The sequence below is a fragment of the Podarcis cretensis genome, assembly GCF_951804945.1.
Source record: "Podarcis cretensis genome assembly, chromosome: 9".
Lineage (NCBI taxonomy): Eukaryota > Metazoa > Chordata > Lepidosauria > Squamata > Lacertidae > Podarcis > Podarcis cretensis.
The window spans coordinates 59,477,912-59,502,703 of NC_137178.1; the positions used below are offsets into that span (position 1 = coordinate 59,477,912).

At 44.1% G+C, this 24,792-nt stretch overlaps 1 protein-coding gene across 10 annotated transcripts in view; it reads left to right on the forward strand.

The window, feature by feature from the left end:
• The window catches only part of LIMCH1 (LIM and calponin homology domains 1), a 217,692-nt gene that overhangs the window by 177,454 nt on the left and 15,446 nt on the right, over positions 1–24,792 (forward strand). For 9 of the 10 annotated variants that reach the window (XM_079989578.1, XM_079989581.1, XM_079989580.1 and 6 more), the window contains 12 exons: positions 3,677–3,806; positions 4,566–4,723; positions 6,724–7,132; positions 8,422–8,640; positions 11,289–11,358; positions 12,856–13,034; positions 14,556–14,661; positions 18,182–18,210; positions 19,558–19,641; positions 21,445–21,537; positions 23,374–23,478; positions 24,029–24,165. In XM_079989578.1, the coding sequence (XP_079845704.1) occupies positions 3,677–3,806; positions 4,566–4,723; positions 6,724–7,132; positions 8,422–8,640; positions 11,289–11,358; positions 12,856–13,034; positions 14,556–14,661; positions 18,182–18,210; positions 19,558–19,641; positions 21,445–21,537; positions 23,374–23,478; positions 24,029–24,165 (1,719 nt within the window). The remainder of the gene's footprint in view (positions 1–3,676; positions 3,807–4,565; positions 4,724–6,723; positions 7,133–8,421; positions 8,641–11,288; positions 11,359–12,855; positions 13,035–14,555; positions 14,662–18,181; positions 18,211–19,557; positions 19,642–21,444; positions 21,538–23,373; positions 23,479–24,028; positions 24,166–24,792) is intronic. The other variant, XM_079989583.1, reaches the window with a different exon arrangement.

The following is a 24,792-nucleotide window of genomic DNA, read 5'->3' on the forward strand; positions in this document are numbered from 1 at the left end:
GCAGAAGGGGCTCAACTGTTTCCCTTCCTGCCACTTGGCCTACACAGAACCTCATTTCCCGATCTGCTTTCCCCCCACTTATGAGAGAAAAGGGGTGATGTCCACATATTGTGTGTCCCTAAACCAGAGAGAAAATCAACTTGAGGAAGTGAGCGATTTTGAGATGGAAGGAAAAGATTACTGTAAATAGCCTTTCCCTGCCCAGTTCAGACTTGGAGCCCAATGGGTCTGTTTTGAGTTTGTTGTTTATATTTAGTAGTGGTTGCTTTTAAAGAAAGAAATCAGTCTTCCCTGTGGCATTTAGTTTGTTTTTGCACCCTAATATTCAGGCCCCGTCTTAAAACATGTTCTCATTGTCAAGGATTCCAGGCTTAAACGAGGAACCTCATAACATGTGTCTGGTACTTAGCCCTAGTGAGCTACTTAGGACAATGGGTGCTCCGACCTTAGAGCCCTTTACAGCAGAGATAAGAGACTTGACTCATCAACCCCTGTGTTTGGCAAGCAATATTAAGCCTGCATGGATTGATCAATACCATACCTGCCAACATTTATCTGATGAAAATAGGGGTGTCCTATTCTATTATTATTATTATTATTATTATTATTATTATTAATTATTATTATTATTCCCTGTCCATCTGACTAGGTTGTCCCAGCCACTTTGGGCAGCTTCCCTCTGGTACGCCACCTGAGACCCTACCTGTCCGCAGAATATCTCACCAGAGTGGTGCATGCTGTAGTTATCTCCCGCTTGGAGTGCTGCAATGCGCTCTACGTGGGGCTACCTTTGAAGGTGACCCAGAAACTGCAACTAATCCAGAATGCGACAGCTAGGCTGGGGCCTGGGAGTGGCCGCCGAGGCCATATAACACCGGTCCTGAAAGACCTACATTGGCTCCCAGTATGATTCCAAGCACAATTCAAAATGTTGGTGCTGACTTTTAAAGCCCTAAATGGCCATGGCCTAGTACAGTGGTATCTCTGGTTACAAACCTAATTCATTCCGGAGGTCCGTTCTTAACCTGAAACCGTTCTTAACCTGAGGTACCACTTTAGCTAATGGGACCTGCCGCACCGCCACCGCGCAATTTCTGTTCTCATCCTGGGGCAGAGTTCTTAACTTGAGGTACTACTTCTGGGTTAGCAGAGTCTGTAACCCGAAGTGTTTGTAACCCGAGGTACCACTTCAGGTGAACAGAAGCGTACTTCCTGCTGCTTTCATCCTCAAACACTTATTCTGGCTCCAGCTTCATGTCACCGACTATGACCTTAGAATGCCTAGTCTAGGGACAACTAACTCTGGATTTTTCTATGGATGTCCACAACTCTGGCCTGACTCTGACTTTCAGTTACCCTTTGGCATCCAACTTTCCGGCCCCCCTAAACATAACTTACCATGCCATATAATAAAGTTCACTGGTTTTCCATCCTGTCACTTAAAGATTTATCCCAGAAGGAAATTAATGTAGACCTTAGTTCGTTAAAAGAAAATCCTGCTACGCTTTAATAACATGACTGCTTGCGTATAATTTATGAAGTCTCAGGGATAATATCAAACCCCTTTTAAAAAAAAGTTAAAAAAACAAAAAATAGGTGTTTCATTGTTTTCCTGTAATATTAGATCATTTTAAAGGGCGAGTACTTAGGAGCAAAGAAATGGAAAGCAAGAATAAAGATCTTGACTGTATTCCCACAAGAGATGATTATTTTAATGTACTGGGGAATCCGTTTTTAATAACAAAACAAAACAAAAAAGCAACCTGCCCTCGACCTTAGATTTTTGTTGCAAATGTGCATTAAAAGCCAATTCTAGGAGGAGGAATTTGGCTCTGTAGCATTCTGAGGTATCATTAGATAGTTCCATACAATTCACATACTTTCAAATAGAAAATGGGCTATACAGGCCTGCTGTATGAAGGATGATAACAGAAATAGGTAGATGGCAGAAGACATCTACACTTGACTCCTTCGTTGATATTACACCATTGTGGCATGGTAGTTAAGAATTCATTGTCGGAGATTCCTAATCTCTTCATGTATGGGCGTGTTCATACAGAAACACAAAGGAGGCTGATTTGCTTATTTTAATTTATACAGTCAACTGCACTTCCATCCAAAGGCAACCAGAAATATGGTGCATATTCTGTAAATAGCTGAAAATTAACCAGCTCTGTATACTGTCCTTGTCTCATGTGGCATTTTATCTCACCCAACGTTTTTTAACAACCAGCCTCTAACTTCATTTTGCAAAGGAGACTGTGATGGGGTGTGATTGCTGCTCCTTGTGTAATGGTGTATTAATAAGTGGTACTTTGGTGGGTTGCTGTTGTTTTTAAAACCAGAATAACAATGGAATTCTGTGACCATTCACTCTGCATGTGCGCTCAGTAGGGATGGCTCTTACTACTTAACTCGCCTGTTGGCATTTAACCTGCAGTATGTACATCTCAACTGTCTCTAATGTATCACTTCAATTGTTTCAGGAAACCAGAAATCTTTGCTCCGAGTAACTCATGGTCCTTTCATAACTAAAGTTTAGATAAGCAGTTTTCAGACTTTCTAGTGTGAAGGGAACACTTTCATGTCTTCCAGGCAGCCCTTGTGTGTTGCAGTGGATTCTGGGACCTATCTGAAGGCACACACTCAGTTCATTTGGGGCACAGATATGGCCTATCAAGTCCCCACCAGTTGTGTTCAGTGATCACACTACTAACCTTTATGTTTGTGTACAAGGCGAGGTAAGCCTTGGGTTCACTGCTCGCTCCTTTCTCATCTGTTCTTTAGATGCAAGTGCCAGGAAAAGTACAGAAGGTTTCGCTAAACCACAACACACCATGTTGTGCAAACTGTGGCTGATGTTAATGCTCTGTTTACACCGCCATGGTTTCAAGTTGGCTTCCCCCCCGCAAAGAAACCATGGTTGGTGTTAACCGCAGTTTGGACGACACACTGTGGTTAAGCAAAAACAGAAGTGGAAGCTTCTGAACTGCTTGCGGCTGCATCAGGGGAGAAGACAGGAACGGAGAGCAGGCTTGCATCGTGACATCTGAACACAGCCACTGTATAACACCCCATGAACTGAGAGTGCAGCCTAAACCACATTCAGCCTTCCCCTCTGTGCATTGCAAAACAAGATCAGCAGAGGTGGGCGAGGGGAATTTTTCCATCATTACTGAAATTCTCACTGGGGAACCCTGCTGAGCTCCCTAGTGTTTGCCTGAATGCAGTTTTAAAAAACCACTGGTGCTGATTCACTCCAAAACCTTTCCAGTCGGTGCTATTAACGCCCAAAGAATGATTATTGTTGTATTTCCTAACGAAACAAGGGACAGTTGAGAAATTATGCAAGGATAGGGCTGTGCTCAATTCACATTAGATGCCAAGCAAAAGGGCAGCCTTGCGCAGACCTCCAGCTCTTCCTTTTGCAGCGGTGTTACTGGAACGCACCACAATCAGGCAATTTGCATGCACGTTAGTATAGCCTTGTTTATACTAAAGTAAAAAAGCACATGGCTTCCGATGAAGTGGATGCACATGCAAAAATACCTCCAGCTTTGCCACTTCAGAGCTTTCTGCAGAACGCGATGCATTTAAGTTTGCTCCAGCGCCCTCCTGTGGCAGAAACGCACCAAGTCTATCCACGACAAATAGCCTCCTTCCTCATCCTTTCCAGGAGCGTGAGCATGTTTGACATGAGGTGCGCAGACGAGGCTGCCGTGATGCAACCTCATAGCCAAGCTCGCCACGAGAAGCTGCAGACGATCCACCACCAGCTCAAAGAGGAAGAGGACCGGTGGCAAGATGTGAGTATGAGAACAGAAGACTCTTTTGCAGGGAGAAGGAAACCTGTGAGAAATTGGGATCGTTGCTTTGGATCTCACCTTTGTTACAAATTCACTTGTTGGCCTTCCGTAAGCCACACTTTCAGTTGCAGTTTAGAGGAGATGATGCTATTGACTTAGCTTACAGGTTTGTTGTAAAGATTATGTGAACCACTTTGAATACTTCACTGTGTTATACAAATGCAGCTGCAGGAAGCTCATCCTTTCTTTTGCCTCAGATCATCTGCTTTCCGGCTTTCTCATATGTATATTTAGTCTAAACTAGGGTTTCCCTAACTTGGGTCTTCAGCTATTTTTGGACTACAACTCCCATTCTCCCTAGCTAGCAGGACCAGGCTTCAAGGATGATGAGAATTGTAGTCCAAAAATTGTAGTCGGAGTCGCAAGCTTGGGAAACACTGAGGAAATGACTGTGCTATAACAGACCTTCGGTTGGGGTGCTACCCATTTGTGAGTCTCGGCCTACTGGCGGAAGACAAGTAACCGAACCTACCTACCTGAAGGCAGCCTTGTACAGGGAAGTTTTTAATGTTTGATGTCTTACTGTGCTTTGGTTTGTTGGCAGTTGCCCAGAGTGGCTGGGGCAACCCAGTCGGATGGGTGGCATATAAATAAATAATTATTACTACTATTTTTTTTTTTATTATACCTCACAGAGTTGATTTTCAACATCATGCCTAATCATTACAGTTCTGTCCTCTGCCCATCTTCCTCTTGCAGGACTTAGCCAGGTGGAAAAGTCGCCGGAGAAGTGCTTCTCAGGACTTATTTAAAAAAGAAGCCGAGCGAAAGAAGATGGAGAGACTACTGACTGGCACTGAGGAGGCCAGTGAGCGGAGGAAAAGCATAAAGACCTACAGAGAAATTGTGGAAGAGAAGTAGGTTCATTTAATGAAAGCACAGTTTGAGGACTCTTGGAGTGCAACTATACGTGTAGGCCAACTCTGTGGGTGTCGAATAAGCGCTGGCCATGTTCGAAGCATGGGGGTCTGTTCTTTTGCAAAGAAGAACAGGGAGCAAAATCTAGCCTCCGTCTCACCTCACCAAGCTCCAATATTTTAAAGTAGTTTTCTAGTTCTGATGCCAGAAGTGAGCTGGCTAGGAGAAAATTACTTAAAGCTGTGGAGCTCAGTGAAGTAAGGTGGAGGTTGTGTGGGGTGTAGAATTACTGTGACCTCTGTGCGTAGGGTGAATAATAAAAGAATAAGCTGGATGCCTAGATTCAAAATGTGGGGCTAAACATACTCTACAGCAAGAGAGAGCCTAGTAGAAGAGTTTAAACTCACAAAGTCAAGCAATACAGTGAAGCGTTAGGAATATAGGCTGCTTAACCGTTTGCCTATCCCGTTTAGTCCACTTGCAAAGCACTCCACTCTTACAGTGAACAGACCACACTGTTAAGTAAGTTTAAAATACTTTACTTACAAAACGTTCCAAAGGACAGAGTGTTGCATTTATCGAAGCAGCAGCAAGGAGAACACAGGCAGAATACTCTTGGGTAGAAAATACAGAATATAGTTCTGAACACATGCTCTAAGCTTAGACACATCCTTCCTCTTAGGTTACATGGTGTGGAGAGAGAGGGAACAGGAAGAGAAAGATTCATTTCCTCACTTGTTGGAGAAGAGGGGGTGTGACGTAGCTGAGTCTTGCAATCCAGCTCTATTGTCTAATCCCTTCATGCACAAACTAGCACTTATGCATAATTACGTTTTACTGCAATTTCCCGGAGAAGAGGGGGTGGAATTTGGTCCCTTCCACTTTTGGGACCTTTTTGGGTAAGAAGTAGCCCCTTCCATCTTCTGGGTGGAGCAAACACTTCTTTAACATACACCTGGTTGCCCCAGGGATCTACTTTGTCATTAGTGATTCCTACTCTAGAGTTGCTTCCCTGTATCCAATGAGGATGCCATGATCACCAAGGAACAAACAACCTCCCAGCTGTATTATTCTGCCGACGGATGAGGAGGGTTTTGCCACACATCCAATGGAGGTGTGTGTGGTAAAATATATGGTTCATGATCATCTGTTCATTATCTTTTGCATAATCAACAGATTCACACAGTAAAGCTTTTCCTGGTCGGTGCAACTTCAGGCCACAAGCATAAGTGCACCTGGGGAGGAAGGGGTTGCATGTCTGAATCGCCCATCCATAGGGTGTGTGTGTGTGTGTGTGTCACATAGAAAACAAGCATGTCAGGGTAAAATGTTCCACCTGATAGCCTCCCCACCATGATTGCTTTCTCTATGCAGGGAGTATGGTGAAGGGTTGCATTCAAGCTAGGAAATTTCTTACTGCAGTGGGAAGTGGTACAGGCTCAACTGATTTGATTCTGCTTATGGTATAAAATGGCGCCAGCAATTAAGTTAGTTTACGTGAACTGAGGCTGGATGCTACTTTGCCCAGACTCTCTTGCAAAGCAGAAACAAGTGGGGCATCCTCTTTTTTTGCGCACATGCTGACTTGTTTAACTTACTCTGTATATTGTGTTTTTTATAACGTGATTTTATGTTGTAGGCGTGCCGAGACCTGCGGGTGTCGGGCGGTATACAAATTTACCGTATTATTTGCTCTATAAGACTCACTTTTTCCCTCCTAAAAAGTAAGGGGAACTGTGTGTGCGTCTTATGGAGCAAATGCAGGCTGCGCAGCTATCCCAGAAGCCAGAACAGCGAGAGGGATCGCTGCTTTCGCTGCGCAGCGATCCCTCTTGTTGTTCTGGCTTCTGAGGTTCAGAATATTTTTTTCTTGTTTTCCTCCTCCAAAAACTAGGTGCGTCTTACGGTCTGGTGCGTCTTATAAAATGAAAAATACGGTAATTAATGACAATAATGATAGGTCCCCCTTTGCAACCTTGCTTCTGTTACACCCAAACAGAGAGAGGCGCGAGAGAGCTCTGCACGAAGCGTACAAGAATGCCAGGTCACGCGAGGAAGCAGATAATATTCTCCAGCAGTACATTGAGAGGTTCACCATTAGCGAAGCTGTCCTCGAGCGCTTGGAGATGCCAAAAATTCTGGAGAGAAGCCATTCAGCGGAGCCAAATTCGTCGTCCCCACCCAAGGACCCCAACCCCCTGAGATACTTACGGCAACAGTCGCTCCCCGCCCCCAAGTACACTGCCAAGGTAGAAGCAACCATCACTCCCGCCAGCGGGTTAGAAGCCAGCGTCTCGACTGGCCGCACCTCTCCAAGCAAACCGTTTGTCTCGAAGGCTGTGCCTATGCTGACTGCCAAGCCTTACTCGCAACCCAAAAGCACACAGCAGGTGTTGAGAACCTTTAAGGTAGGTTGCGTTAGGTGAGTCAAAGGTAGCTCAGGAGAAAAGGAAAGGGAAGCTTTCGAGAATCCCGTTTCAAATATGACAAGGGTCTTCATCATTATGTTTGCTGCTTTTGATTAAAGCAGATAAATTGACTGAAAATATTTTGGTAAATTGTGAGTCGTGCCCCAGTTGCCTCGGTGAAACATGCTTTCCTTCAGAGCGGTTGTTAATATGCACATGTGTGTGGGTTTACTTGATGAGGATTTTCATGTTTAAAATAAATTTTATTAGAGTTCATGAAGAGAAATGCAAAACTTAATCTCAGCTGTATTTTTTGTCCAACATTAAGTAAGATAAAACATGATGAAAAAGAGATAGAGAAATAAGGGGGGGAGGGAGAGATAGAAAAGAGCTTCCAAGAGGAAATAGAAAAGATAAAACTTCAGAGATTAAAAAACTTCTGATGCTTCAGTGTCTGTTATACTCAGAGCAGATCTGCTGAAATTAAGGAACATGGCTAATCTGGGTCCCTTAATTTCTAACTCTGAGTGGAAGTTAGTTAAATGCAAACTCAAATATTTATTTAATCAGATTCCAGCCTTTAAGTATTTATATTTATTTCACTCTTCCTGTTTGCCCTTACAAACCAAAAGAGTAGACCCCTTCCCAGAACACTTAAAACATGGGTAGGCAAACTAAGGCCCGGGGGCCGGATCCAGCCCAATCGCCTTCTAAATCTGGCCCACGGGCGGTCTGGGAATCAGCATGTTTTACATGAATGTGTCCTTTTATTTAAAATGCATCTCTGGGTTATCTGTGGGGCCTGTCTGGTGTTTTTACATGAGTAGAATGTGTGCTTTTATTTAAAATGCATTTCTGGGTTATTTGTGGGGCATAGGAATTTTTGTGTGTTTTTTTTTTTTTTTCCTTTCCAAAATATAGTCTGCCCCCCCCACAAAGTCTGAGGGACAGTGGACCGGCCCCCTGCTGAAAAAGTTTGCTGGCCCCTGGCTTAAAATGTAAATTTTACAAGAGGGGAAGACAACAGAGGAGAGAGCAGGGGAGGAAAGAGAGAATCAGAAGTGTCTGGGAAAGAATAATAACACGTGGAGTTTCACTAACTCAAATGGCTTGCGTGCTGTTGCTGTAACGCTGGCGGGAACGGCACCCTAAAAGTCTGCTTCACTGCGCCAAAAACACTGAGGCCACAAAAAGAATTTTCACTTCTTTCCGCTGAGAAATAATACACCTTGCCTTGGGGCCTCTCAATTTTACGTTACCCACGTGGTTTTTGAAACTGTACCCTGCAGGTGGATGGAAAAGTCAGCATGAACGGAGAAGCTGTCAACGGAGTGGAAGAGGAACGAGAGAGAGAATGCACAACGTTAATATTTGCCCCTTCGCCAAGCCGGTCGCCAAAGTCCAACAGTGTGGTGGACGGTTCCTCAGTGGAGGGGGAACAAAACAGCCCTAGCACTGAGCTTGTCCTAAAACGGCTCATCGAGCACAGCAAAGACAGAGCGGAGACGGTAAGGACCGTGCCATCAGATTGGACGTGCTTTGCAATGGGGGTGGACCCACTTTCAGTCTCTCTTTTACAGTACATTTCAGGTGTCCTTCAAACCAATAGTGCCACCAGTGAACTAGTTACTAGGCTAGTCCCGTGAATGTTCCCAGTAAATTAGAGCAAAGGTAAAGGGACCCCTGACCATTAGGTCCAGCCGTGACTGACTCTGGGGTTGTGGCGCTCATCTCGCTTTATTGGCCGAGGGAGCCGGCGTACAGCTTCCGGGTCATGTGGCCAGCATGACTAAACCGCTTCTGGCAAACCAGAGCAGCGCATGGAAACGCCGTTTACCTTCCTGCCGGAGTGGTACCTATTTATCTACTTGCACTTTAACGTGCTTTCGAACTGCTAGGTTGGCAGGAGCAGAGACTGAGCAACGGAGCTCACCCCGTCGCGGGGATTCGAACCACTGACCTTCTGATCGGCAAGTCCTAGGCTCTGTGGTTTAATCCACAGTGCCACCTGCGTCCCTAGTAAATTAGAGTATTAAAGCATTAATGCCTGGCACCTCCTTCCCAAAGGGAAGCTTCTGCCAAGCTTAAGGAGGGAGGCGAGATCTTCGCACACGCATCAGGAGGTCATGACATCACTCCCCCCATTGCCCCAGCAAGTTGGCTCCTCTGTCCCTGTTTCCCTGCAAAAAAAAATCACTGCATGCCACTATCGTTTTTGGGGAACAGGAGGCGGGCAGGTGTGGAGGACTCCCTGGTCCTGAATGGGGTAACTGTGCCCCTAAAGAACCAGGTGCGCAGCCTGGGAGTCAGTCTGGACTCACAGCTGTCCATGGAGGCATAGGTCAATTCAGTGTCCAGAGCAGCTGTTTATCAGCTCCATCTGGTACGCAGGCTGAGACCCTACCTGCCCACACACTGTCTCGCCAGAGTGGTGCATGCTCTAGTTATCTCTCTCTTGGACTACTGCAATGCACTCTACGTGGGGCTACCTTTGAAGGTGACTCGGAAACTACAACTAATCCAGAATGCGGCAGCTAGACTGGTGACTGGGGGCGGCCGCCGAGACCACATAACACCGGTCTTGAAAGACCTACATTGGCTCCCAGTACGTTTCCGAGCACAATTCAGTGTTGGTGCTGACCTTTAAAGCCCTAAACGGCCTCGGTCCAGTATACCTGAAGGAGCGCCTCCACCCCCGTCGTTCAGCCCGGACACTGAGGTCCAGCGCCGAGGGCCTTCTGGCGGTTCCCTCGCTACAAGAAGCCAAGTTACAGGGAACCAGGCAGAGGGTCTTCTTGGTAGTGGCACCCGCCCAGTGGAACGCCCTCCCACCAGATGTCAAAGAGAAAAATAACTACCAAACTTTTAGAAGACATCTGAAGGCAGCCCTGTTTAGGGAAGCTTTTAATGTTTAATAGGTTATTGTATTTTAGTGTTCTGTTGGAAGCCGCCCAGAGTGGCTGGGGAAACCCAGCCAGATGGGCGGGGTATAAATAAATTATTATTATTATTATTATTATTATTATTATTATTATTATTAATGCTTCCCCAGCCACATGGCAGCTTATTTGTCAGCAGATCCCACCAGCTGGGCATATCCAACGCCACAGTTCTGCTGATGCAACAGAGTTCCATGCACACAGTGCAAGGAACCCTCAAATTCAGCTCTGGGAACTGGGCAACCCTTACAGAGCAGATTTGGGGGGGGACATGGGGAGAATGGGAGACCTAATGTTAATTACTCGAAATGGGCCAATGACTTGGGCTTTTACGTGGGATGTCAATTTGGGAGGAAAGAGCCTCTTTTCACATGGGTTAGATCATATTTGAGATTTCAAAAATAAACATTTGTATGGCACTTACATTTTAACTGTATTGCATTCTTGGTTTTTGTAAGATGCTCTTGGGGACTTGGTTGAGGGGTAGGATAATTTTTACTTTTTTTTAGCAAGGAAATAAAATTAGTGTAATTAAGGTCATTTAGATGGAATCCTGTGCTACATGGGAGCCATTCACAGGGAAGTCTGCTTACCTTAAATGGTTGGCCGATCTATGGGCCCTGCAATGATCCAGTGAAGGGGCAAGGGTTTTGGTGCTTGCCTGCCAGCAAATGGCCAAACTGGTGGACTTTGTATAGGCCTCCTCTTAGGGACTGTTTCGGCCGGCCAATCAGTGCCGTCTGGTCCTCTACGTAGGTGGGATAAACTGCAGCCAGAGTCGGCGGTCCTTGCTAGTCTCTTGCAAGATGAACAGAACTATAGTTTGTTTTGTTTTGTAAAGGCCAAATTAAAAGAATGGTTTCAAATTTTCTTCAAACGAACCAGAGTAAAGGGTAAGCATACTTTGTAATTTCATACAAAACGACAAACCATGGAGAAGCAAACGCTTCCAAACTTCTCTTTTCTAGTCACACAGGTGGAAGGGCGGAAAGGGGTATACAATATGCAAGCCAAGGGCTTACTGTGGCTCACGAGGGCTCGATTGCATTGCACTCAGTTGCGGTTTAGTGTGGCATGGAAGCGTGGCCAATATAAAAGTTTGGAATATTGTTCTGTGATGGAAAACCAAACCAAAGTTTGATGTTTTCTTCATTCCCATTTGCAATTTTGTATTTGTTCTGCCTGTGGATCGACAGTAATATAAATGTTCTCTGCAGGGCACCTTGACGGAAGAAGCTAAATCAATCAACCAAAATGAGAAAACCGATTCGGAAAGACTGTCTCCAGGTTTGTTGCTTTAAGGAATATTATATGGGCTTTTTGTCTATACACATACATGAACAGTGTCCTCTAGAGGTTTCGTGAAAGAAAGCTAACTTGTAATTAAGCAGTTTACAGCAGTGAACATCGTGTTTGTTTTTGCCTGGGTTTTAAAAGGCTTTTGATGGGTTACGATGTTTTTCAGAATAAAAGCATGAAAATAACTTGGAAAGTATATAACACATAAAACTTGATTTAAAAACCCCCACATTACTTTCAACAGCAGGTCAACCAGTATGATACCCTCCAGGGACCCCGAGGGTCATCTAGTCCAACCCCCTGCCCAATGTGGGGCTTGAACCTCCAACCCTGAGATTAAGAGTGGGGGAAAATGGGAACGAAATTTAAATTAGTTATTAGCTTTTTAATTATTAAAGCTATGTATGTGAGGGACGCAGGTGGCACTGTGGGTTAAAGCCTCAGCGCCTAGGACTTGCCGATCGAAAGGTCGGCGGTTCGAATCCCTGCGGCGGGGTGCGCTCCCGCTGCTCGGTCCCAGCGCCTGCCAACCTAGCAGTTCGAAAGCACCTCCGGGTGCAAGTAGATAAATAGGGACTGCTTACCAGCGGGAAGGTAAACGGCGTTTCCGTGTGCGGCTCTGGCTCGCCAGAGCAGCGATGTCACGCTGGCCACGTGACCCGGAAGTGTCTCCGGACAGCGCTGGCCCCTGGCCTCTTAAGTGAGATGGGCGCACAACCCCGGAGTCTGTCAAGACTGGCCCGTATGGGCAGGGGTACCTTTACCTTTACCTTTATGTGTGGATAAATCAATAAATTATGAAGGAAGAGGCATGCAATATTTTGTTTTTATCCTTTGCAGGTATGTTTTGTAGTGGGAACCATCGTAAGAGAGGCATTCCTTTCTATGTGAGAGTAGGTAGAATGCCTCCTTTTAGATGCTGCAAAAGTATTTATATTAAAGTTATACTGCATCTTTTGAGCATATTGTCCAATAATTTGGGGCATGACTTTAGTCAGCTTCATATTTCAAACCAGTGCTTTTTTTCCTGGGGGGGGGGACAAAGGGGTACGCATACCCCTAAACCTTTTGTGAATCTAAGTTTGGTCTCATTGAGGGACAGTATTTCAGTATGAGAAGAAAAATGAGAGTACCCCTAAACATTTTTTTAAGGAAAAAAAGCACTGTTTCTAACTGGCTAAAAGTTGTGGGCCTGTTTATTCTTTCTGCTTTCTAGAAATAGTGGCCATCGTCTGCACTGGATTATTCTTCTTCTGTGTGTCTACACACACTTATACACACGACATGCAACAGTTACATAAAATGAGAATTAAAACAAAGCAACAGTATATGCTCAGATAAACGTTTCTGAATATGTTTTCTGTGTGTCTTTTCATTGGATAACATTTTCAACGTTCTTGACATGAGGCTGCACTTCTCTTTCTTATTTAATCGTCCTGATTGATTTTTGTTTGCTTTTCCCTTGTTCCCCCAATCCTTCTTCAGACCACAAAGAATTCAGCACAACTGTTTCCCGTGCCAGCCCCACTGTGGCCATGGCGGAGTTCTCTTCCATCACGAACTCTTTCCTCAGTAATCATCGCAAGGAAATGGGCTCAAATGAGGAGCCGAAGAAACTTGAAAGGGGGCAACTGAAGGATGTAGAAGCACCAGTTATCCAGAAGGTAGTGTGATGCACTAAAACGTAGTTGAGGATGACGCTAGATATGAGGCTCAATGCATCGGTTAAAAACTATATCAGGGTATTCTTTTCTATCGGATAACAGGCATGAGGGAGCTGATTTTCATTGGGAAGGTCAATTCTTCCATCCAATGCCATAATCCCAATAAAAATCCCTCCTGAACTCTGCTATTAGTGTGAAAACATATTCTTCTTTTCTGTGCTAATCAAGATGAAAACAGCAGACCAAGCAGCACTGTCCCTTCAGTTTCACTGCTCTTCAACAATACAAATGAGGGAAACTTTCCCTTGCCACACACTGCAATAATAATAATAATAATAATAATAATAATAATAATATCCCACCCATCTGGCTGGATTGCTGCAGCCACTCTGGGCAGCTTCCAACACATATAAAAACCTAATAAAATGTTTAAAAACTTCCTGATAAAGGGCTGCCTTCAGGTGTCTTCTAAAAGTTGTGCAGTTCTTTATCTCCTTGACACCTGATGCAAGGGCCTCTGAGAAAGGCCCTCTGCCTGGTTCCCTGTAACTTCACTTCTCTCAGTGAGGGAACCACCAGAAGGCCCTCGACGCTGGAAAGATGGAGGTGGAGACGCTCCTTCAGGTATACTGGGCCGAGGCCATTTAGTGCTTTAAAGGTCAGCACCAACACTTTGAATTGTGCTTGGAAAAGAACTGGGTGCCAGTGTAGACCCTCGACTGGTGTTATATGGTCCTGGTGGCCACTCCCAGTCACCAGTCTAGCTGCCGCTAGAGAACAGGGCCCATATGTAGCTATTATTAATTTTTTTGAGAGTACAGAATAGTTCCTAATGACACATTTTGCGTCTTGTCTAGGCTGACCAGCAAAATGCAAGATACACAGCTGGTTTTCGTTTTGCATTTCCACCATTTGAAGCTGGAATGTGCTCATCTTTCCCACAAGGAGATGTGTACCCTCATGGGAAAGCGTTCGCACAAAAAGGGAAAGAAGAATTTTCTGTTTGTCAGTTCTAGCTTGCAAATAGATTTAGAAGATTAAAAAGCAAGCTTCATTTATGTATCTGCAGAGCCAGGAATTTAGTCTAATATATTCCTGTTCGGACAGAGGTAGGACTGTAACTACACAGGAAGGAGGTGATAAGGGAAAATGCATTGTGAATTATGTCAGCCAGTGCAAACAAACAAGCAAAAAAATAATAATGTTTAGATGTCCTCATTTGTTTTCATAAACAAATTAAAGCAATTCTATTCAGACAAGCTGTTTTATGATTTCCATGTGTCTGTCTTTAGGACTTCCAGCCACTTCAGTACATCTGTTTGGTTAGAAAAAGTAGACCATATATTCCGTAATAAATAAATGCAAGTTAGGCAGAATATCCTGCTTACCTGATACAGCCTAGACTGCTTAATTAGTGCAGCTAAGAAATCCATCGATAGGCAGTGCTAAAAAGGAGGGTCTATATTTTGTATTCTATTTTGTTGTCTTAGAACTGATTCTAGTCTTCAAAAATTGGCCTAGGTAGAGACTTTGGAAGCCCCTGTGCAAGATGGAGGCATCATATTTCCACTTTTGAAGATAATCCCCGAGAGGAGCCAAGTGGTTTTGCAGAATTCTGCCCCACAAGGTAAACGAAACAGGAAGTGGGGAGGGAAGAAGAATTAGGGGTGTAGTCTCAGTGCATCCTTGAACATTTGCCAGAGGGGTAGAGGACAAGTCTGTAACATCATACTTTTGCTTTTAAAAAAACAAAACAAGTTATGGCAGGCCTTTTGACCACACACACAACCTCTTCATTCTCCTCTCCATGTCAGGAGCAAACAAACCAGGAAGTCTCCCGCTAACCACAGTTTTATTTTTCATCCAAACTGGGGGAACCATGGTTTACAGCTTCAGAACAAGCCAGGATCACAAGACAAGTTTTGAAGTTGGCTTGTTGTAAAACTCTTTATGATAATTTCTGAGTTTGAGGTGGGGGGAGACTCCAGTTACCTGAGGACTTCTTGGTTGGTTCACTTGCTTGCTGGCTTTCATGAAGAAAGGAGTTGGTGTTCCTTATGTCCCCAAGTAGAATTCTCCCATGGTTGGCAATGGCAGAATAAAGCTGAATCACAATGGCATTGTGATCTTCCAGCAGTCTGGAGGCACTGAACCAAGCTCACCCTTGCTCTGGTATTCTTAACCTCTATTCAGAAGCAGAACAGGCAATCAGAAGTGTGAGGACTGTCCCTGGAAAAGGCTGAAACCTTTTCCTAGGACCGTTCCTTCACTGACAGCAGGCAGGTGGGAGGAGGAGACTTCTGTAGACTGAAGTACTGGGCGAACAGGGACTGTAGAGTGCCTTCAGACCCTCAGCAAGAAGCACCATGGAAACCATTTGTTTATTTATTATTTGTTCAGTCTTCATTTTGCCCCTTCCTTTTCTCCCATCATTCTGGGCCTAAGATGGGCTGCGAAATATAAGTAAAGCAGCCCAATCGCAATCAAAACAATCATGAGAGTAACACATCAAGGATCCATGTTGCACTAGGACAGTATTAGTTTTGCCATTTTCTAGTTGCTTTCAAACATGGAATCATGGAGTTGTCGAGTTGGAAGGCACCTCGAGGGTCATCGAGTCCAAACCCTTGAATCTCAAATACATGACAGGTGTGTCAGGAGTTGAGCCTACACTCGAGTAGGGCCATCCAACCTCTGCTTAAAAACCTCCAAGGAAGGAGAGTCCACCACCTCTCCACTGCTTCCTAAGAGAGTCTGTTCCACTGTCAAACAGCTCTTACCATCAGAAGGTTATTCCTGATATTTAGTTGGAATCTTCTTTCCTGTAACTTGAAGCCATTGGTTCAGATTCTGGCCTCCAGGGCGGGAGAAAACAAGCTTGCTCCATCTTCCCTGGCCCTCGCTTGATCTCCATGGGAAGCTAGAACCAACCAGCCCACTTTCACAAGATTTGTTAATCATCTTCCTGAGTCTCTTGGTTGCTCTCTGGTCTCTGCTTACCTTTCACAGTGTTGTGTCTTTTGTTTTGTTCTGTCCCCCTGCCCCCGGCCTGCCGTCCATTCTAGAGTCGCCCAACAGCCCCAGCGTTCCGCTTAAGGTTCGGAACTCCTGGCGGCGCTACCAATTTTTCTCACAGTCAGGTAAAGTGTCGGCCTCGGATGCGGCTGCCTGCCCTCTTGCTACGCCCCATAGGTGTCTTCTAGAATGTGTCCACAGCTAGTATCTTTGCCCATCCTCCTTGCTTTCGTAGAGAGTGCCTTCCCAGTCGCATAGTTGGCAAAGAGCTCGCCTTTCATGTATAACAGAGCAATGCCACCATCTACTTTGTCAATTCGCTCCATAATACCGCGAAGCTGTCGAGATCAAAACCGTCTCACCAAAGATGGCAAGAGCTCTCTTGGTAACTGTGGCACTGGAGTGACACATTCCCTTTCCCCACATGGCTCAGCGTAGGGGGGAAATAGAGCTTAGATAGCATGCGGCATTCAGATATGGCCAAAAGCAGTAGCCGTTGGTAGCCAGCAGTAGCTTAGAACCTAAAGTTGACTTAATGCTGATGTTGTCCTTTCTCCATCTGCATAGAGGTTGGTGGAAGGTCTGTCTGTCTGCTTTCTCAGGGGCTTTCTCTCTCTAAAAAGTTGCAGATTATTAAAGAAAGATTTGTAGAATCTTGATATCTTTTTCTGCATGGATTCATCCTAAAGACGTTGGCGTCAGGAATTGATGGAACTGGGCAACTGCTAAGCAGGCGACTTACCTCTGACCCTGAGCCCATTGGCCTTGCTATTCACCCCCCTTATTTGCTGTTGCTGTCACCTGTCCTCTCCAAGCTCAGTGAGTGACAGGATCACAGAGAAAGGGCACTTACCATATTTTTCGCTCTATAGGACGCACCCGACCATAAGATGCACCTAGTTTTAGAGGAGGAGAACAAGAAAAAACAATTCTCTCCCTCTCTGCACAGTGCTCCTTCAGCGAAGTGGCAGGAGAAAAGGAGCCCCTTCCGTTTCTCCTCCCGCTTCGCTGAAAGGGCGCTGCACAGAGAGGAAAAGCTGTGCAGCGCCTCTCCAGTTGCGAAAGAAACGCGAAGCCTCTGGACGCAGCTGGAGCTCCCACTGCGCTCCAGAGGCTTCGGGCAGCTATCCCTGAAGCCTGGGGAGTGCACACCGACCCCTCTCGCTCTCCAGGCTTCAGCGAAAGCAATGCTGAAGCCATGGAGCCTGCATTCGCTCCATAAGACGCACACACATTTCCCCTTAATTTTTGGAGGGGAAAAGGTGCATCTTATAGAGCGAAAAATACGGTATTCTGCAGCACATTGGGCCTGGGGCAAATAGGGATAGATGGATAAGTCAGTTTCCAGCCTGTGCCAGTTTCTCATGAGTTCATTCACACCTTTGTTCTTTCGCATTTCTCCATCAATATGCACATTTAGAAAGAGAGAGAAAACCTGCACAAAGAATCACACTTTTTTGGTATGTCAGTTACCCTGAAATGCTGATTTTTAAATGTACTTCGGCATGTGTCTTGAGCTCAGAGTTGCATTTCAAATTTTGGAGAAGGGTGAAATCTGAGGACCTGCTTAATAGTGTAAGCCAGGGGTAGGCAACCTAAGGCCTGGGGGCCAGATGCGGCCCAATTGCCTTCTCAATCCAGCCCGCAGACGGTCCGGGAATCAGCATGTTTTTACATGAGTAGAATGTGCGCTTTTATTAAAAATGCATCTCTGGGCTATTTGTGGGGCATAGGAATTTGTTCATTATTTTTTTCAAAATATAGTCCAGCCCACCACATGGTCTGAGGGACGGTGGACCGGTCCATGGCTGAAAAAGGTTGCTGACCCTTGGTGTAGGCAGTGTGAAATCCTTAAGCATCCCTAAGAGGGCAAGGGCAAGGGGAGGGGGAGAGAGCTGAAAGGAAGCAAAAGCCCATTCAGGGAGATGAGGACATCTTGCCCAAGAACCTGCCAAAATCTGAGGTTAATGGCTGCAGTTTTAACTTGTCGGTTTTAAATTGTTAGCGTTGGAAACCTTTTCAAGGTTGGAGGGCAGGGCGTAAAAATACATGTAAATAAATGATGCCTTTCATATAAAAAATAAGCTTATGTTTTGGCATTTTTAATTGCAATTGTTCTTCTCTCCATGCAGCTGGCACTGACAACAGTGACAAATCAAATGTAAGTTATGGGGTTTTTTTCTCTTGTGAAAAGTATCGAGATCTTTTATTTGTTCCCAGACTTAATTGTGAATTACTTATGTGGCTGGCTTGCCCAAGCCTTAAATTAATTAATTTATTTTCCGCATTTTTCTTCCGTTCTGTGTGCCTAGAAAGCACAACATTTGGAATGTGTCAGATCAAAAGAAGAAAACAAAGAAGTCGAATGCTTTTTCCAGCCCTAATTAGGACACAGTTTTTAAAAATATTGTTGATGGCCAAACTACACGTGGCACTCAGTGCATCTTTCCATTTAATAAGCAGTTATTTTAAAAGCGCAAATAGGATCAGTGGGAATTAATGGGATCAGGGCATTGTCACCAGTGGGGCATTCTCACAATACCACCTTCTGAGGAGGAATTTTCCGCAAGAACACAGCAAGGGAGAAAAGGATTATATTTCCCCCTCCATGCCTGTTCTCACCCTATTATCATCTGCCCCCCCCCCCACTGATGCTGTTTACATTTTAAGAAATCTGCACATTAAATGCAAAGGTGCATTTGTATCGATTGGTCCCAGCACTCCTCTATTGACGTAGACATATATGGGTCCACATCTTGAACAATGACAATGGGGCTAGTGGAAATTGCATTCTGGTCATATTTGTCCCCACGCTGGTTGCACACGCAGAAGCCAACTTCCATGGGTAGAACTTTCCTTGTCCCTTACTGGATAGAGATGATGTGTATGTATGAATATATTTGAGGGGTTTCCCCTCCCCTCATATTTTCGCCATCTCCACATAGTCCAGTAATTTCAAAGTCCACTCCTCTGCCATTGGTACAGTGGAACCTCGGTTTTCAAGCATGTCAGAAGCTGAATGATTTGGAACCCGAACGCCGAAAACCCAGAAGTGAATGCTTCTGTTTTCAAACACGCCTTGGAAGTCGAACGGCTTCCAAGGCGCGTTTTTCCATTTTCTCAATGGAATTTGCCAACTTCCCATTGCGCCTCGGTTGTCAAACGTTTCGGAAGTCAAACAGTCTTCCAGAACAGATTGTGTTCGACAGCCGAGGTACCACCGCACTTTTTTCCATTTGTGTGCGAACAGGGTTCTGGATGCGGCCGTGGCATACATAAACAATTTAACCAACTTTTGGGGGACCTCTGTCCCTATTATTCCCAAAGAAAACGCTTCAGGCTTTTTTGGTCTCTGTGTGACTATTTTAAACATCTTCAGAATATATTTGGTTTTGTGGTTGTGTGGGTGGGTCTGTTTTAAAGTAATAAACGTTGAAAGCAGCGTGGAACTTCTTGTTTTCTGGTATGTATTCCTAGCCTTTAACGGTATCCCTCAACTTTATTTCAGCGCTTTGGTTGCTGGTCTTGGGACCCAGAGGAGGAGCGTAAGCGACAAGAACGATGGCAACATGAACAGGAGCGTGTGCTTCAGGTACCTCCCATCCTTATTTGTTTATTACATTTGTATCCTACCTGGTTTTCGAGGACTGTCGTGGCTTCTGAAATTTCTCCCAAGCCTACCTTTCCATAGTTGAGAAGTTTTCCTTAAAACTTGAGCCACATGTCCTTATTATTCACATAATCCTTTGACTCCCCATTCATCTAGAAACCCTGACTGGCTCCCAGATTTTTCCATGAAAGAGAAAAGCATATAAAACTCTCATCAGAAGTGCAACATAGTGGTGTTGATGATATGCATTTTAATGATACACATTTTAAAGGCTAGGCATAGGGATGTTGGGAAGTGAATATGATTTGAAGGGTTCCTTTTTTAATTCAGAAAATAGGTATTCATTGAGAATGGGTATATTTTTTAGAAAATAATTCCACTCTAGAACAATCAACTACTTGGCTAGTTGTCATCTTCTCCACTTAAGACCTTTATACGTTGTCTGTTTATCTTATAAGCTGACATAGTTCTTCATCTTTCATTAAAATTTTACTGGCAGCAGTTTATCCTGATTAGATTACTGCCAAAGTCAATATATCTATGAACCTCAGTTAAACTCGGATGCAAACCTAGCCAAATGAAAATGTATATCCCATGTTTCCAAGTATAGTGGATTTTTTTGTTATTTCTCCCTCCCTCCCTCCCTCCCTCCCTCCCTCCCTCCCTCCCTCCTCCTTTCTCTTCTGTTTTATGGCTGAGAATGGATTTTGTTTCAGATAGCAATCAAAGTTTGATCAGCTGCTAATCAAACATGTCATAGCCATGCTGCCTTATGATTTCAGATGAATATAAAATTGAAGTTGAACGAGGGACTATGAAAATATATTATCTAGCTTAGGGAGATTTCATTTCATTTTATTTTTAATTTTAGTGGGTATTTCTAAAAGTTAGATGATTTTCCTTACAGCACTGAGTCTTATCCTTTGCCCACACCAAAAGATCTCATAGAACTGTAGCTGATGTTATAGTCATTGGAGGAGGAAGGACTAAGGCAGTAAAACTTTGTGAAAAGTAAAGCTTTTCAGTTTTTTTCATACCTGAGTACCATCTTTATCACCCACTATTGCATCTATACTAGCACCCTCATACCCACAGTTTCTTGGGAATTCTGAGAAACGGAGAAACAAAAAAATCAGTCCAGTTTTGAAATCAGCGCTTACAATCAGTGCAATTTTGAAAGGTTCAGTCCACCATCTTGATTCCAAATCGTAGCCCATTTTATCCAAACACAGACAAAAACCTGCTACTTGATCTCAGGAACCATCACGTAAAATTTGTTTACAATATCATAAGAGATGTCCGAATGCATAGCAAACAGATAAGCAACTTTCTGTATATCCTTCGCCTTCTCTGTTCTTCCCTGTATCAGTTTTCCTGCTTCCTCCCTTTTCCATGTTTCTCTTTCCTCAGTGCGTAAGTCAATAAACTTTGTCCCTCATTGTGCCATTGTAGTGTACTTTCCTCAACTCCCATTCCAAATCTTTTAACGCAGGCAAATGAAATGTCAAAAGGTGAACCAGGCATTATGGAAGAGGAAGGGTAGCAACTCCTGGGGGTTTTTTATGTTAAATTTTAAGGTTTTTCAAATATCTTTTTTATTGCTTTTTAGTTCTGAAGGAATCCTCGATTCTAGCGAGTCTCGCTTCTTCTTCTTTTACTGATCAAAGAGCAGTTGCTTTTCCAAATAAATATTCATTTGGAGCTCTTCTTTGGACCCAGATGAGAAAACAATTTCCCTCCTCCCGTAATTCCCGAGTTAACAGCTTGTGTTGGAACTCTCTGCAGGAAAGGTATCAGAAGGAGCAGGACAAGTTGAAAGAAGAATGGGAAAAGGCACAAAAGGAAGTTGAAGAGGAGGAGCGGAAATACTATGAGGAGGTACGAAGGCAGAGACGCAGCTTTGACGCGGCTGTTCCTGTATCATGGTGGCTGTAATACAGTGTTTAATTTGCCTTGTCATTGGGTTGGGTTGTTTTTTGTTGTGTGTGTTTTTTGCCAGAATCATGGGGTCCTCAGAAGTCAACTAGTCTTAACTCCTTGCTTAGAGCAGGATCTGCAATACACGATGCAACTAGATGGCTAGCCCTTAGCCTCTCCAGTAAAGGAGAGCCCACCATTCCTGATTGTGGGAGAGCAGTCAAGTACAACATTTTCCTGTTGCCTAGAATGGACACACAGAGGAATGTGGCTCCAGACAGGGAGGACTTCCTGTCATACCTGCTCTGGAGCTTCCTCTCCCTGTGTGTGACCAGGTAGATGGGCATGATCCTAGCTGACCAGATAAAAGGGTTGGCTATGCAACCATCTCTCTCTTGGGCTCTTGCTCTCCTGGCTCTCAGCCAGCGCATGGCTCAACCTTCACAAAGGATGGAGCCCACAAGCAGAAAGTCTGAGATGTAGCTCAGACTTCTTTTCACTGTAACCACAAGATAAAGCTTGCCTTCAGATCACTGCTGTGAACTGAATGTGAGTAAAACTTTATTCTTACTTTTAAAGAAGACTGTGTTGTGTTGTTATTATTTTAAGAGGGAAATGAAAGGAAAACTTACCAGGAACAAGCCAGACTGGACTGCTTAATTAAAGGATTCTAACGATTCATCAACTTGCTCCCGATAAGTTGCAAAGGGAATGTGCTCTGCTGTTCACTCACTAGCGTGAGTGAGGAGGGATAATATCAAAACACAATATATCCTCTCCTACCTTCCTCGACATTCCCACACTGAGGCAGTCTGTTCTGCCGTTAAACAGCTTTTCCTATTAAGAAGTTTATCCTACAGTTTAGCCGGCACCTACTTCCCTGCAGTTTTCCAGCCATTGGTTCTAGTCCAGCTCTTTAGCTGCCCCCCTCCACCATCCGCTCACCAAACCTTCTTTTTTCCAAGCTAAATATACCAAACTCTTTCAGCGGTTCTTCACGCGAAATGGTTTCTGAACCACTCATCTTCCTGGTCACCCTCTTCCTCCTTCAAATGTGACCCCACAACTGGCCATATAGCTCCACTTGCAGCCTGACCAGCACGGAATAGAGCAGAACTATTACTTCTTATGATCTGGGCACTAGCGTTTTAAAAAAACCATTTCCAAACTGGGTTTGCTGCCAGACTCTCGCTATTTCCAGGTGCGTTTCAGTCACATACTGACAGGTTGTTCAGTTAAGAGTTGACTGGGAGGTTTTGCACAATGACCCCACATCCCCATAAGATCGGATTTTTTACAATAAGGAAAGTGCACTGGGGTTTCAGCACTGTATCATCCAGTCTCCTTGCAAACACATCAGAATGAATCCCCTTACCTTACTTGTAAGCTTCCCAAAGGCATTAGATTGGCTGCTATTAGAAACAAAATGCTGGGCTTTTAGATGGTATATATACTTTTGTTATCCGTGGAAATTTCTCAGTAGCAACAATTTAAAATAAATCAATCAATGCTGGACTATGATGGGATCCAGCCAGGGGAGTTACATCCTTTGTTTTTCTGCCCAGTTTTATTTTATTACATTTATTATTAAAACACATTATTTTATAAAATGTTCATTTATATCTGACTTCCAGCCTCTTCCCTGTGCCTCTTCCCTGCATTCTGTTCCTCCCCAGGGAAAAATAGGGAAAGGGCACATTTGAGTCTTATATCGCCTGGTTCCTAATGATGCAGCTGGGTTTTGTTGCCAAACTTTCACCATTTCGTTCTTTCGACATCCTTGCCTCTCTCCTTTAGGAACGCAAGATCATTGAGGACACTGTGGTGCCATTCACAGTCACTTCGAGCTCTGCGGAACCCTTGTCCACGTCTTCCTCTGTGACGGATGGAAATGGGACTGTGGTGAGTTTGCTGGTGAAACGAGGGGGGAAATATGGGATGGTAAAAAAAGGAGTCAGATCGGGGTGTGTGTGTCATCTCTGCGTCATCCAAACTCCGCCAAGCGCAGCAGTTCAGGATCTGGTTGCAGTGTCTGCTTTGAAAGCAGAAATGAATTAAAATGCCTTGGGATTTAGCCTTCTCTTCGTGAAAAGAATCTTTGGAAGGCTGAGGATGAATGTGCAATGGAAGAATTATATAGCTATGTCTGAAATGAGAAGCTGGCCAAACAAGTTCAGACATTGAGATAGCTGGACTTTGAGGGCGATTTGGTGGGGCAGTAATGTGGCATTGTTCAATTGGGGGAAACAAATGAGACTTATAACACTATGGCACAACCTGTTGGAGGTGAAGAGGTAAAAAGGTTTAAAGACACTCCTTTTTTTAACATCTCTGTCAAATCCTGAAAGTATAATGTACTTTTAAATAATCCCCCCCCCATTTTTTCTTTGTTAAATAAATAGGCTGTTCTTTTTTTAAAAAAAATGAGTGTCTGTATCTCTATTTTTTGTAGAATATGGTCGACGTGAGCTACTCTGAAGAGGAAGATAAGCAAAAGGAAGATAGAGCTCGGAAGAATTTATTTTCTGAGCAAGATGGTGTTCCCTTTTTGAAAAGCAAAGAATATGAACCATGGAAGGAAAATATGAGGTGTGTAAAAGAAATAACATTTCATGGGGTGTGCCTGCACAGGTGTTTCTTCCAAAAGAATATATGAACAAACCGCTTGAGCCATCTTCCCACTAGGGAAGAAACAGAAGTCTTATTACAGATATGGAAGTGGTGTTCTTTTATATATATATATATATATATATATATATATATATATATATATGATAGAGAAGCCTGGAAACAGGAAGCCTGTGATATGTGTGTTTGCCCAGTGTCACTGCCCTATCCTAAGATGCTCTGTGGACAGGTTGACACATACATGTTTGCCATTAGATAGCTTAATAATAATAATAATAATGACAATAATAATAATTTTTTATTATTTATACCCCACCCATCTGGCTGGGTTTCCCCAGCCATTCTGGGTGGCTCCTGACAGAATGTTAAAACACAATACAGCATTAAACATTAAAAACTTCCCTAAACAGGGATGCCTTCAGATGCCTTCTAAAAGTCAGATAGTTGCTTATTTCCTTGACACCTGATGGGAGGGCGTTCCACAGGGCAGGCGCCACTACCGAGAAGGCCCTCTGCCTGCTTCCCTGTAACCTCACTTCTCGCAGGGAGGGAACCGACAGAAGGCCTTCAGAGCTGGACCTCAGTGTC